Here is a 13537-nt window from a genome sequence, read left to right as displayed (position 1 = left end):
TTGAACCAACTAAATTTTGATATGAATAGACCATATTTAAAGTATTATCATATATTATATTTATTAAAATAAAAATTAGAAAAAACTTTTTGATAAATTTTTTATTTTTAATATGGTCTAGATTTGATTTGGAGAATCTAATTTAATATAAAATTTTTTATAATTAATGTATATTAATTATCCAAATAAACTAATACAGATTAAATTTAAATTGTGTAGAGTACATCTAGATAGTCAGTATATAGCAATTATAAAAATTTTAATATTAAATTAGACTATCTAATTAAATCTAGACTATATTAAAAATAAAAAAATTATTAAAATTATTTCATAATTTTTATAACTTTTTATTTTAATAAATATAATATATAATAATATTTTAAATCTGGACGATTCAAATTAAAATCTACATGGTACAAATTTCATCACATAGTGCCGAAACCAATCTCGCACAGCTAGATGTTATCCAATGAATGTATTGATATAAAATGAATTTAATTTAACAAAATGATGCTTCTCTTGCATTCGGTGGCGCTCTGTTGTAATATGTTTGCTTGCAGGACCACGATCGCAATCTTTGAATTCTTATATTTATAAATAAATATATATGTCAAATTTTTTTTAAAAGATGAAAATAAAATAGTTGTATGCGTCTATAAATATAAAAAAATAATTTAATAGTTAAAAAAAGAGCACAAGATCCCTTAATCATTACGTATGCAGTGCTGTGCCACTATATTTAATTTTAAAATATATACCACCTCGATCATGATGTGAGAAGTGACAAACTATTTATATTATATTAAGCTTCATCAAAAATAATTTAAATCATTTAATTAAATATGTTGTATTCTTTACTTATTTTTAATTTATTTTTAAATTTCTAGACGTGATATTTCTTTTATAATGGGATATTTACATGACAGAAGGAATAGAGATAAACTTAATCAAATAGGCTTGCAATTATCACGTCATTTAAACTTTTAATATTTCATGATCAGTAAGTGTCTAGTAGCATTATTTTTCTTACTTTATGAATTTAAACGTGCCAATCGTGTCATTTACGCTTTTTTTTCAGAGATACAGAGAATTGTAAGTTTGCAACTTTGAATTAAATAATACATTCAAAAAAATATATATATAGTTACCGAATATCAATGAGCGAGGTTAAATTGGATCTAATGCTGGTCTCGTTACTTATAACAAGCATTAGATCTAATTAATATATATGCAGGTACGTTAATACGTATACGCTAACATAATTAATTAATTAAAGTCTAAATTTTTCTTTGATGAATGCATGAATATGTGTTTTGCATACCTAATGTTAAGAATGGGCGCTAGGGCATGACCGCCAAAAAACAAAAGGGGAGGACAAATGGGCAAAGAATGATGGAAGAACACCACTACATTCTTAACTCAACCTTAAACCTTAAGTTTATGAATTATTTTCCTTTATTATATATTAATTAACAATTTCAATTGTATCCAGTGCGAGATTGCCATATCAGTTTAAGTTTATTCACACTTGGATAACCTAATTATAATCTCTTTCTCAAGTGTAAGTCCACAAACTTCCTGTATCAAAGACATCTCATGAGGCCAATTGAAAAAGTCCCTACTCCTACTATCAAGGCCAACTCAACTTTCTAAGCTTTAAATAATATGGCACACAAATACTTGCTACAGTCAGGATCGATATCATTTTTGGATTCAAACATGTGCATGCACTTGCAAGTCTCAGGAGAAACCTAACTCTAATGAGAAGCGAAACATCAATAAATGAAAATAGATTTATTTGATTCTTTTAAGATGGAAGTAAATGCATCCATCCATCTTCCTCCACCTCTACCGATCAGTTTTTGCTATTTGACACTATTACCGAATAGCACCAAAATTAATAAGAACTATATTTTATTGTAAAATACAACCTAAGTTGTCTCTCTAAGACTCAATGGGTTAATTACTTGAATTATGATTATGAAAAGCTAAAAAGTGAGGGGATTTTTTTATGATGAAATTAATTTAAAAAAACTAAATTAAAATTAAATAAATGAAGGAAATTCAATTGAGAAAATTACCAAGAACAAGGAGGGAAATTAATCACAACCCAAACACCTAAACTTAATCTTCCTCATCCACAAAATAAATTAATTTTATTTAACTTTATTACTCTGATCTTATTATATATTTTCCAAATTATCATTCAAGAATTAAACAAGGAATTAAGTTATAGATAAATTGAAATCTTCCTTAAACCCACAACCTAACAGATGTTTTAGCCACACTAGAAATAAAACATGAGTAATCACTCAAGCTAAGCCAAATTGCTCTTATGTTACTATGTCAATTGATTATAGCAAGCAAAACCTCATATAAAATTTATAACCTAAAAATCATGCAATAAAGCTACTCTAATCAACAATAACAATTAAAGCATAAAATTTAGAGGTAGAAAGAAGAAGAGAAAATTAGAATAAAGTTAAAATAAAATCTTCCCTAAATATCAAGGTTTTATATGAGAAAAAGTGTAGATCGCCTTTATGTTGGACAGAATTGAGTGAGAAGAGTATGTTAGAACTAAATGTTGTAGATCAAACAACTCAAAAGATTAGGTTGATTAAGTAAAGATTGATAATGGCTCAAAGCAGGCAGAAGAGTTATGTGGATAAACGTAGAAGGCTATTAGAGTTTCTGGTAGGAAACCATGTGTTTTTAAGGGTTACACCAATAACGAGAATTGGGAGGTCGATTAGAGCTAAAAAGTTGACTCCTCAGTTCGTTGGTCCTTTCGAGATTCTGGAGAGAATTGGACCAGTTGCCTACAGAATTGCCTTGCCACTGCAATTATCAAGTGTGTATGATGTATTCCATGTATCTCAACTTAAGAAATACCAACCAGACCCTTCTCATATGATCAAACCACGAGAGATTGAGCTCCGAGAGAATTTAACTTATAAGGCTGAGCTAGAACATATCATAGATATGAAAGAGAAACAATTGAGGAACAAAACTATATGATTAGTGAAAGTTTTCTGGTGAGGCATGGTTCCTGACGATACTACCTAGGAGATAGAGGATAGTATCCCCATCTATTTTCATAGGTATGTATTTGTGTGTTTTATGACTTTTGGGGGCAAAATTCTTAAAAGGAGGGGAGAACTGTAACATCTTAATTTCTTAATCTTGCAGTTAATTATTAATTAAGGGTAAATTAGTAACTAGTGATTGATTAAGGGTTTAGATGATTGCTTAGTAATTTGACTTGTTAGGATGTTGAATGAGCAGATATGGTTGAAAAAAACTATGTCTCAGAATGAAGCATGTGCACATGGTGAGGAATTTGCTTGTTATGCCATACGTCGTGGCGCATTAACCAAAAAATGAATTAATAGGTCGTGAATTGGCTTGAAGTTTAAAAGGGAAAGGGAGAGAAAATATAAAAGAGAGAGGAGAACAAAGCTTTGGCTGCAAGGGCAAGCATTCTCAAGGTATTGGAAGGCATTTCTGACCAGTGACTTATCAATTAAGCTTCATATGACCCCTACTTTCAATTATACTCTAATTTCTCTTAGTGTAAGTTATAAAGAAATTGAATCAAGAAGATTTCAGGGGCTTGTTTCTTACTTTATAGTAATAAAAAGGTTCTCTAGAGTTAAATTAAGCTTTGTAACTAGTTTGAAGTTGAACGATAGAGCTTTGAACTTATAAGCTCAAATTTAGCCCTAATTAATGGAAATAAGGGGTGAAAATGGTGTTAGGGTCAATAAGATTGTTTGAAGTTTTATAAAGTAGTAACTGAGTGGTAAAGAGCTTAGAATGGTTAAGTAGAAAGGAATGAATGGCTAGTTATAGCTTAACTGACAATTAAGTGTTTTTGGTCAATTGAATTAATTGACTAATAGTTCTAATTGTGTGTAAATTGGCATAATCCATAGGTAGAGTGTGGAAAGGAGCTTGTAGTGATATGTTAGTAGTTGTTAAATCCACGGATAACCTTTCTTATGATAGAAGGGTTGAGGTAACCGAATAACTTTCTTTATTTGACTACTTATTATAACTATGTGTAAGTATGCTATTTAGTGCATAAAAATTGTTTTAAACTAAACATGTTTTATGGCATTTGTGAATGTTACATGAAAATGGCTTCTGATTAAATAGATGGGTGAAAACATAAGATTTTATATTTGATATATGTATATATGTGTATGGTAGTGATTGAGAATCTATGATTGGTTCGGAAAGCATGATCATAGGGATGTGAGTTCACCCATAGTGTGGAGATGTAGATAAAGACTATATGGCATTATTCTCTTAGTGCCTGACGTGGTATAATGTTGGAGAATTGTATCTCTTTAGTACCTTTTGAGGTATGGTGTTGGAGATTGTTAACCTCTAAATTTCATGTCGTTTCATTAAATTTTTCTTTGATTTTAATCCATTTTGCCTCATTTGTATATATTTTTATTGTCCAAATTAGGCAAATGTGTAGTTTGCTTTGGGTTTGCATTCTTAGCTTTACTTTAATATTTTCAGTCTAATTTCATATTACTTTGATTTTAGATTTGATTAAATGCATTTCTAGAGCTTTATTGATGTTTTTGGAAGGCTTTTGGATGAAAAAATCAAGTGCAAAAGGATAAATTTTGTTAATTGCAAAAAATAGTTCAAAAATGTCAAAGTCGTCAGAAAGTTATGACTTTCGTTCACGACTTTTGCCGCTATTAGAAAAACACTACGTTTTATTTATTAGAAATTGGTTAGCTAGGACATATATATATTGAGAGCTCGATCCAGAATGCACTCTTCAAACTTTTAGACACATTTGGAGCTTGGTTGTGCTAGGGTTTGGGCATTGGAAGTACTTGAAGCAAGAGAATGGGGTTTTGAAGAGATTTGGAGCTTCTTTTCTTTGATTTTTCTATTCCTTTTTCCTTTCCTTCTTGTAATCTTGTAATGGCTGTGAATATCTTGTGTATTTGTAGCTTTTTGATGTTTATGAGTAGCCAAACCCTTTGCTTTAGGATTATTTTAAACCTTTGTATGGATTAACATTAAGTTCCTCCTCTCTTTTTGTGATTAATGATATATATGTGTTTATTTATTCTTTCCTTAATGCTTTTAAGTGATTGGCCACCATTTAAATGTTGGATTCACTTAATTAATGCTTAAGAGGGCTAGGTTAAGTGTAAAACTTGGGTGAAATAGTACAAGAACTTGATATTTACATGTTGAATGGATAGTTTTGTTAGTAAGATAGAGATATACTTACTAGCCTTACATAGCCACATTAGGGTTGGTGTTTAAAATTGAGTTTTATTAATTGTAACAAGAGATTGAGCAATTAATTTAACTAAACATTTGTTCATGATTTGAGAGAGTTTGTCCAAGTATTTTTAGAACCCTAGGTTAGCATTTATTTTTATTAAAAGCATTTATAAGAGGAGATAATTTTAGTGTTATGAAATGCAAGGGAGATAAATAATTCTAGGTCCCAATTTGAGTTTGAAGTTCGTGAATCACTTTGTTTTCTTTATTTTCTAGTATTTTAGTTTGCAAAAATCATTTTCACCTAATTATGTTTGGCTCAACTTAATTGAACTCACTTAGTCTTTTGTTTGATCGTTGTTTTTAAACAAATCCTCGAAAACATGATACTTTACTTTTATTATATTACTTGTTATGATCCGTGCACTTGTGGTGAGCAACAGAGATTATCTCCTTAATGCCTATTGAGGTGTGATGTTGGAGATTTGGATTCCTTAGTATCAATGTGGTGCGGTGTTGGAATCAACGACACCCTATTGTGTGTATTGGGGAAAACCATTATGAGTTAGAACACCTTAGGCTAGGTGATTCTATCACTGAAGATGAACTCAATGCCAATGAGAGTGTATATTAGTCTAAGGCTAGTTTATAGTTTCAAGTTGGGTGATTTGAGATGATTTGGAGGTTCGGTTAGTAATGATCATGCTATGTGCAAAAAAATGGTAAATATAGTGGTAAAAGAAGTGAAATGGTTTATATTAATAAGATTTGAAATGAACTTGTGTTATATGCTATGTTTAACTGTATATTATGCTATACTTACTTATGGTTGCATGTGATAGTTGATAGTAGAAAGTTATTCTGTTACTGAAATTTTTATTTGGTCACCGTAGTTATATTTTTATAGGACAAAGCAATGAGCTGGGCAAGAAAAAAGAGTCAGGATCGGTTTAGAGTTGTTAAAGTCATGTGATTATAGAGTTTGTATAATAACACTATGAATATTGTGTATATAAGTTGCCATAGGAATTGCATGTTGGAAATTATGCCTTAGGGCCAATCATTGTACTATAAATATTGTTATTTATAAAATTTTTCTTTTGATATCATATTAATTGTATATTCATTATGATAACTGTATCCTTAAACAAACTATAGTGATTGTCCTAAATATCCCTAGTCGGTCATCTATGAGGAATCATAGATGAAATAAGACTAGTATGACTTTAATTAATTATAGAGATATAAATCAGAGTCATAGGCACTTGAAAGAGTACAAGATGTTGTACCAACCCGCTATAAGAAAGCTGTATGGTACAAGTTATAAGCTTATTTCATATGTAACCATATCACTAAGCCCTTTGACTTGAGACCATCATGGATTCCTCAATGATGACCACTGAACTTTGACTTAGTCAAAAGTCACCTTTGATCAAGTGATCATAAAAGCTATGATTAAATTTAGTGATATTCATGCAGAGGAATATAAGTGGTCAAGATGAAATTTATCCTTCACATTAATTGAGAGATATTATTAGGCCCCTCGATAAGTAAGACTAAGAAAATGTAAGGTCATATTACAATGAAAAGAGTTTTTTTATTGTTATGTCAGTCTACTTAAATATTGAGAAAGTAATGGTCAGGTAAAGGAGAATGACAATTCTATGTCTCACGCTTAACCGAAATATCGTGTGACAAAAAGGATGTGAGATGGTTATATGATAGGTTGCATTGATCCCCATATAAATTGGGTAGTTGCGATGTCTTGCTAGAGGTCACTTATGACTTATGGGCTAAATATTTATATATATTTATATGAAATATAATTATATATATATATATATATTCAAAATATATATATATATATATTCATGTTTGTATATATATTTGATATATATATATATGATATATATAAAATTCAAAATATGATATATATATATATATATGCGTATATGTGTAATTTTGTGTATACATATATAAATAATATAATATAATATAATATATATTGCATTGCATTGTATTGTATTGTATTAGTTTTAATTTTAATTTTATATGATAGACTAAATTTAATAACTAACATGATATAAGAGACTATCATGTTAGTTTTATAATTTAAAGTTATAAGATAAATTCGAATTAGATATGATATTATGGATTAAATTTATGAGATAAATTTAATTAAATTTTTGTGGACTCTTCAAGTGGAAGGCAAAAATCCTAATTTATATAATATATATAGATAGGGACGTGCTTTATGAAAGTAGTGAGAATCAGAAAAGTCCTGACGATAAAATACTTTGAGAGCCATGAAACACCCTAAAAAAAGTAAACCTAATGTTCAAAAACGAACAGATGTTAGAAACACTAGCACGCTGTTCGAGTTAGAGAGCTGTTCGTGTGGATACTAGTAGAGGAAGCATATCTACGTGGTCGACTCCTAAGATTTAGACTCTTAAAGAGAATGCACATAAAGCATGAAGAAAAAGGTAACTTTTCTTTTTACCTTGACTTAAATGAGTTCGTTTGGTCTACATGGGCATAGGGATTTTAAATTTTAATCTTCTATTATGCCTCCCTATCCAACACTGCATGCATGTTTAAGTTGTGATTTTTGAGAAAATTGTAGTAATTTAGTAAATCTTAGCTCATATATGTAGATATATGATGAAATGATTAATAAAGGCTAACATTTAGTTATAAATATATTGTGAATGTATAAAGTGGTGATTTGTGGTGATATTGTAGTGAAAATGGCTAAAGGAAAGTTTTTGAGCTAAGTTGTGAAAATTGTGTTTTATGAAAATGAGTTGTTGAACGACCAAATTTTGATATGTGTGTATATATGTTATATATTATGTTCAATCAAGTGTATTAGGTCCTTTTAGGCTTAGTTCAAGGCCTAATATGGTCTAATGAGATAATAGGATTGATTTGAGCGATTGGGTGTGTGAAATTTTTAGAAAAAGTGACTTATTGCACTCGGGTGTCCAAATTTTGATCAAACCATTAGATTGTGTCCAAATTATCTCATTAGCTAGCTTATGAGATAAACTTCGTGTGGGCTCTTGAATCACTCCAATCGGATATCATATGTGAATACAGCGCACATCGAAAGTTCATTATTTGAGCTGTCAAAATAGAATCAGGCATGTGTGTCACAGTGCATTGCGCATCATGCCCCGACACATGGTATAGAGAAGGTTAGGGCATATGGCTCCATGTCACATGCCATGACCCATGTGTTGCCTGCCACGGCGCATGGCCCATAATCTGACCTAATTTCTTTGTTTTTAGAGCATGCAATGATCCATTTGAATGCATATAGTTTATTTCTGCTGCATATTGCTTTAATGTGTTATGATTTTGATAATTTTGCCAAACAAGTCTTAAACCCAAGTTTTTCAAATAAAGTATTTAATTATTGTTTGGTTTTGTTGTGGTGGTAATTAAGTTAATCCTTTTCTATATTTGGTGGTTACAGGGAAGGGTTACATAAGGCTTCTGGCTCAGGGTGCATGTGTTGAACAAGTAGCTTTTATTTTTGTTTTTTCAATTTCATTGGTTTAAAGAGAGGAGTATTTAGGTCATTTGTTTAAATTGTTTAATAAATAAAATATTAGCTTTGGTCCTTCAATTGAATTTGGTCCTTGGGATTAATTTTCCTAATAAGGTCCTTTTCATCAATTTTTTTTTTCAAAACTCTATTACTTATTTATTGAATTTACTATTCAATTCTTTTAATTGATATGTTTCTCGTTCAATTCAATTTAGAGGATTGAAAATATATAATTCCTATATTTTAGCAAAATAATTAAAAAGTTAGGGGCCATGACCCTTGTTGGCTCCCTTGTCTCCACCAATAATGAAACAAATAATGTTAGTTTTCTATGATTTGCTTTTGCCTCTGTTAATAGCTAATGATGGGAAAGTAATTGCCTAATCCAGATCAAATTAGTCATCGTGCTGACTATGATAGTTAGATAAAATGTAGCGAGAAAAACGATTTTACGTCATTAAACCTTGCTAACATTATTGCAAAACGTTTTCTTCAGTCCACAGCTCTGAACTACATCCAACACATCGGTGGAGTTCAATCAGAAGTTTACGAATTCATCCACGTCATCTGCTGGCCAGTCGTGCCATTTTCTCATTTTTCTTAGAGATACAGGGAATTACATGTGCAACTTTAAATTAAATAATATTCCTTCAGTACCAAATTATAAGATAATTTTAAAATATTTTGTTAATTCAAAGTATAAAATTTTGATAAAAATAAAATTTCATTGATACAAATACTTTACCAAAACTCCGTTTTTAAAGAAGTTCATTCATTTCTCTTGTTTCTATGAATCGATTTTGCTTGCTGTTGCATTAATCGTGATCACAAATTTAAAATTTCCAAATTCACCCCTACACTATGCAGCTCGTGATTTCTCAGCCAAAACATTATGAACTTGGTTTCCAGTTGCTGTCACTAAGCACCAATTAAATAATGAAAAAATTATGTATGAGTCCTGTGGAATAAACTTATTTGCAAATAAATCATATGAAATTCAAACATTATAGCCAACTTCTTGGAACCTGAGTCATATAATTTAAAATGGGGGTGCAAATGTAATGCTACTTTTACTTATTGGATATGTGGGGTTTAAATTATAAAAAGTTGAAGTTATAATTATAAATTACTGATAAAATAGCTATAAACAATTAGTATTAAACTTTATTAATAACACATAATTGATTTATTAGATATGTGAAGTTATCGTTATAAAATATTAAATGATAGTTATAAATTACTAATAAGATAGTTGTAAATAATTTGTATTAAACTTTGTTAGTAACGTGTGATTGGTTTAACTATTAAATATATGAAGTTATAGTTATAAAATATTAAAATGATAGTTGAAAATTACTAATAAGGTAGTTGTATCTAATTAGCAATTGGATATGCAAAGAAATCATAATTATAAATTACTAATAAAATAGTTGTAAATTACTTAATTGATGTAATGTATTTTAATAGAGGCATTGTTATCTATGTACCTGAACTTCAAATTATATTTAGGTTTCAAGGGATTGGCTATGTTTCTAAAATTCATGAGACTTGTTTGTAAATAAGTTTGCTCCACAAGTCCTATATATAATTTTTTTAAATAATTAACATGAGAGTTAAGTTATATAAGAGAGAGGAGGACAAGATTTTAAAAATCAAACCGGTCATTTAACCAATCAAAGTACCATTTTAAAGGTCAATGGTTGGGTCATGGTTGAACTATGGCCAAACTTGATGTGATTAATTTACTATTTTTTAATTTTTTGTGTTAAATATTTCATGAAAAGTGATAATTTATAAAATGTTACTCCAAAACAAGATTAAATTAATCACATATATTCAAAATGATTCGAAATTTGTTCAATGCTCTAAAGCACATTCATTATATAAAGAAAGTGACATCTTATTAAGTATTTTTAGATGGCTAATCAAAACCAAATTAAAAAGATAATGTTTAAAACAATAATATATATAAATAATTAGAAGTATAAAGATGATATATTTATGCTTACATTAAAAAAAGAGGTTAAGATTTAAAAAAACAATCATCAAATAAAAAATATATGACAAAAACAAAAAAAGAAAAAAAAACTGGAGAAGTGAGAGGTGGTGATCCTCCCCCCCGGGGGGTTTTTTGCTTGGGCGCTATTGGGGATTCATTTAACTGGTTTTTTTTTGGTGCATTGGTTGAAGTTCTAAAGCCACATTATATATAAATTGTTTATATTATTAATGATAATGATAGTAGAGAGCAAAAAACATTCGGCTTTACTTTTTCCACCCCCGATACAAAGGACTGACCAACTAGGTCCAATCATAGAAGGCTTTTTCAAATAATATACATGAGGCTCTTTTTAAATTGTAGATTGACTATTCTTTAAGAAAAATTGGGGATGGTAAAGTTACCTCATCTTCCTTGCACGGTACCACACTACACACTACCACTATAAGGCCACATTTAAAAATATCACTTCATGATGTGAGAAGCAATTATTGAATGTGACTTATTGAATAGAAGGAATAGAGATAAATTTAATCGAAGAGGCATGCAATTATCACGTTAGAACTTTTAATAATTCCATGATCAGTAATCACCTATTAGAACTTTCAATAATTCCATAATCAGTAATCACCTATGTCTAGTGCCATTATATTATGAATTTAAAAGTCCTACACATACATACATACATCCATACATATTCCATACATACATCCATACATATTCCGGCCAGCAACCTCGTCGTTTTCTCATTTTTTATTAGCCAGAGATATAAAGAATTGCATGTTAGCAACTTTAAATTGAATAATACATTCATTAAAAAGATATATGATGAACGGAATATGGATGAAAGAGGTTAAATTGGATCTAATGCTAATCTCATCGTTTAATTAAAAAAATCTAACATTAATAACACGTGCCTCGCAAACGTCTTATTTTATATTAGCTGACTGATTGGTTCTTGAAAAATAAGTAAAATAATGACCCTACCCCAAGCCCTCCATAAATCGGTCGTTTCTGTTGCTCCTCCTTTCCTAAAACAAGAAGCTCATTGCCTTGCTTCTCTCAACCTACTTTCATGGCTTCCAAAACACAACCTCTCATCCTTCTTGCTCTTATCTCACTTGAGCTCTTCCCTGTCTTGTCCAATTGTCACCTACTGGGGACAGAATGGGGGAGAAGGAGAGTTGGATACAGCATGCGACACCGAAAAGTACGAGATCATAAACATCGCATTCATGAACACATTCGGCAGCGGACGAACTCCAAACATATATAGACCTCTCAGGACATTGTGATTGGTCCACGGGTGTCCCTGATTGCACCAAATATGCCTCCCAAATAGCCTACTGCCAAAGCAAGAGTGTCAAAATCTTCCTCTCTCTTGGAGGAGCTTCTGGGCAATATGGCTTTTCTTCAGCTGAAGACGCCAAGGAGTTTGCATACCACCTCTGGACCTATTACCTCAGTGGCCAAAGTTCAGGTCTACTGGGTCTCATCGCCTTAGATGGCATCGATTTTGACATCGAAGGCGGTACAAACTTGTACTGGGATGTGCTTCTGCAAGATCTTTACACATACAGCCAACAAAAGAAGATTTACTTATCAGCAGCGCCACAATGCCCAATCCCAGACTACTATTTAAACACTTCCATCAGCACAGGGCTGTTCGACTACATTTGGGTCCAGTTCTACAACAACCCTCCCTGCGAATACACCGACGATGGAGATACTCAGAAACTTATAAATTCATGGAACCAATGGACCGCCGACTTCACCGCCACCAAGTTCTATGTCGGCCTCCCCGCTTCTCCTGCTGCAAATGGTAGTGCTGGTGGTTATGTCCCAATTAATGTGCTCAACAATGAGATTCTTCCGGTAGTAGAAACATCTCCCAAGTTTGGTGGGGTGATGTTATGGAGCAGGTACTATGATTATATATCTGGGTACAGCGATCAGATCGTGTGTACTACCTCTGGAGCTTTTAATGTCGTACGGTCGCCGTTGGTTGCCATGGTGAAGTCTGCCTCGGAGGTTCTAGATCGCCTTTTATCGCACTTGTAGTGTGACTGCAACTTCTCTAGTACGGAATAAGTTGTAGGAGGCTAGTGCCTTCCATCCTTCTGTGTTGACAGCCTGATTCTAGTCAGGTTATCATGGATCATTAATGAATAAAAACTTTCATTGACTGCGTGATACTGTTGTTTTAAGGTTTTAGCTTTTGTTTCTTATTCATTTGGATGCTGTTCAGCAACACAAATCAAAATGATCTCATGGCTCAATGATGTCCTTATTTATTTAAATTAAAATATAAAACTATCCTAAATGTAATTCGCATTCCACAACAAAAATACAGCACATTTGCATTGGAATTTAGTGATTGAATAAATTTTTATCGCTCATTCATCACTAATTCAGTCTCTAAATTAGCGGTGGAATTTTTTTAATGTTATAAAAAAATATTAATAAAAAATTAACTAAAAATTTGAAATAAAACTTTGAGACCAAACCGTTCAAAACTTCAAATAATTAATTTTCGCCATACAGATTTTATCTTGAGAACGAATAGACGTTGCTCATCCAAAATCAAGTCGGCACTGGTAAAAAAAAAGTTTAAATGTTTTTTGTGATTAAAAAAAATGCTTATTGATGAATTTTAACCCCTAAATTCCATGTTTTAGATCTTCATTGACAAAATACCATGTTACCGCAAAAAT

The 13537-nt window shown here is 31.0% G+C and overlaps 1 protein-coding gene across 1 annotated transcript; it reads left to right on the top strand.

Moving 5' to 3' along the window:
* Nucleotides 1–2637: 2637 nt before the first annotated feature.
* On the top strand, nt 2638–13009 carry LOC129292457 (acidic endochitinase-like). Its single transcript, XM_054930007.1, has 2 exons — nt 2638–2854; nt 12076–13009. The coding sequence occupies exons 1-2, from the start codon at nt 2638–2640 to the stop codon at nt 12882–12884; spliced, it is 1026 nt and encodes a 341-aa protein (XP_054785982.1). The 3' UTR covers nt 12885–13009.
* Nucleotides 13010–13537: the final 528 nt, after the last annotated feature.

The sequence above is a fragment of the Prosopis cineraria genome, unplaced genomic scaffold (assembly GCF_029017545.1).
Source record: "Prosopis cineraria cultivar Desert tree isolate PC_DT_omini unplaced genomic scaffold, ASM2901754v1 PC14, whole genome shotgun sequence".
Lineage (NCBI taxonomy): Eukaryota > Viridiplantae > Streptophyta > Magnoliopsida > Fabales > Fabaceae > Prosopis > Prosopis cineraria.
This window is presented reverse-complemented; position numbering and strand designations above follow the sequence as displayed.

Coding starts and splice junctions, on each gene's coding strand:
- LOC129292457 (XM_054930007.1), top strand. CDS start 2,638: ATGGCTCAAAGCAGGCAGAAGAGTTATGTGGATAAACGTAGAAGGCTA. Junction 2,855..12,075: donor CTTGCCACTGCAATTATCAA/GTGTGTATGATG, acceptor CACATTCGGCAG/CGGACGAACTCCAAACATAT.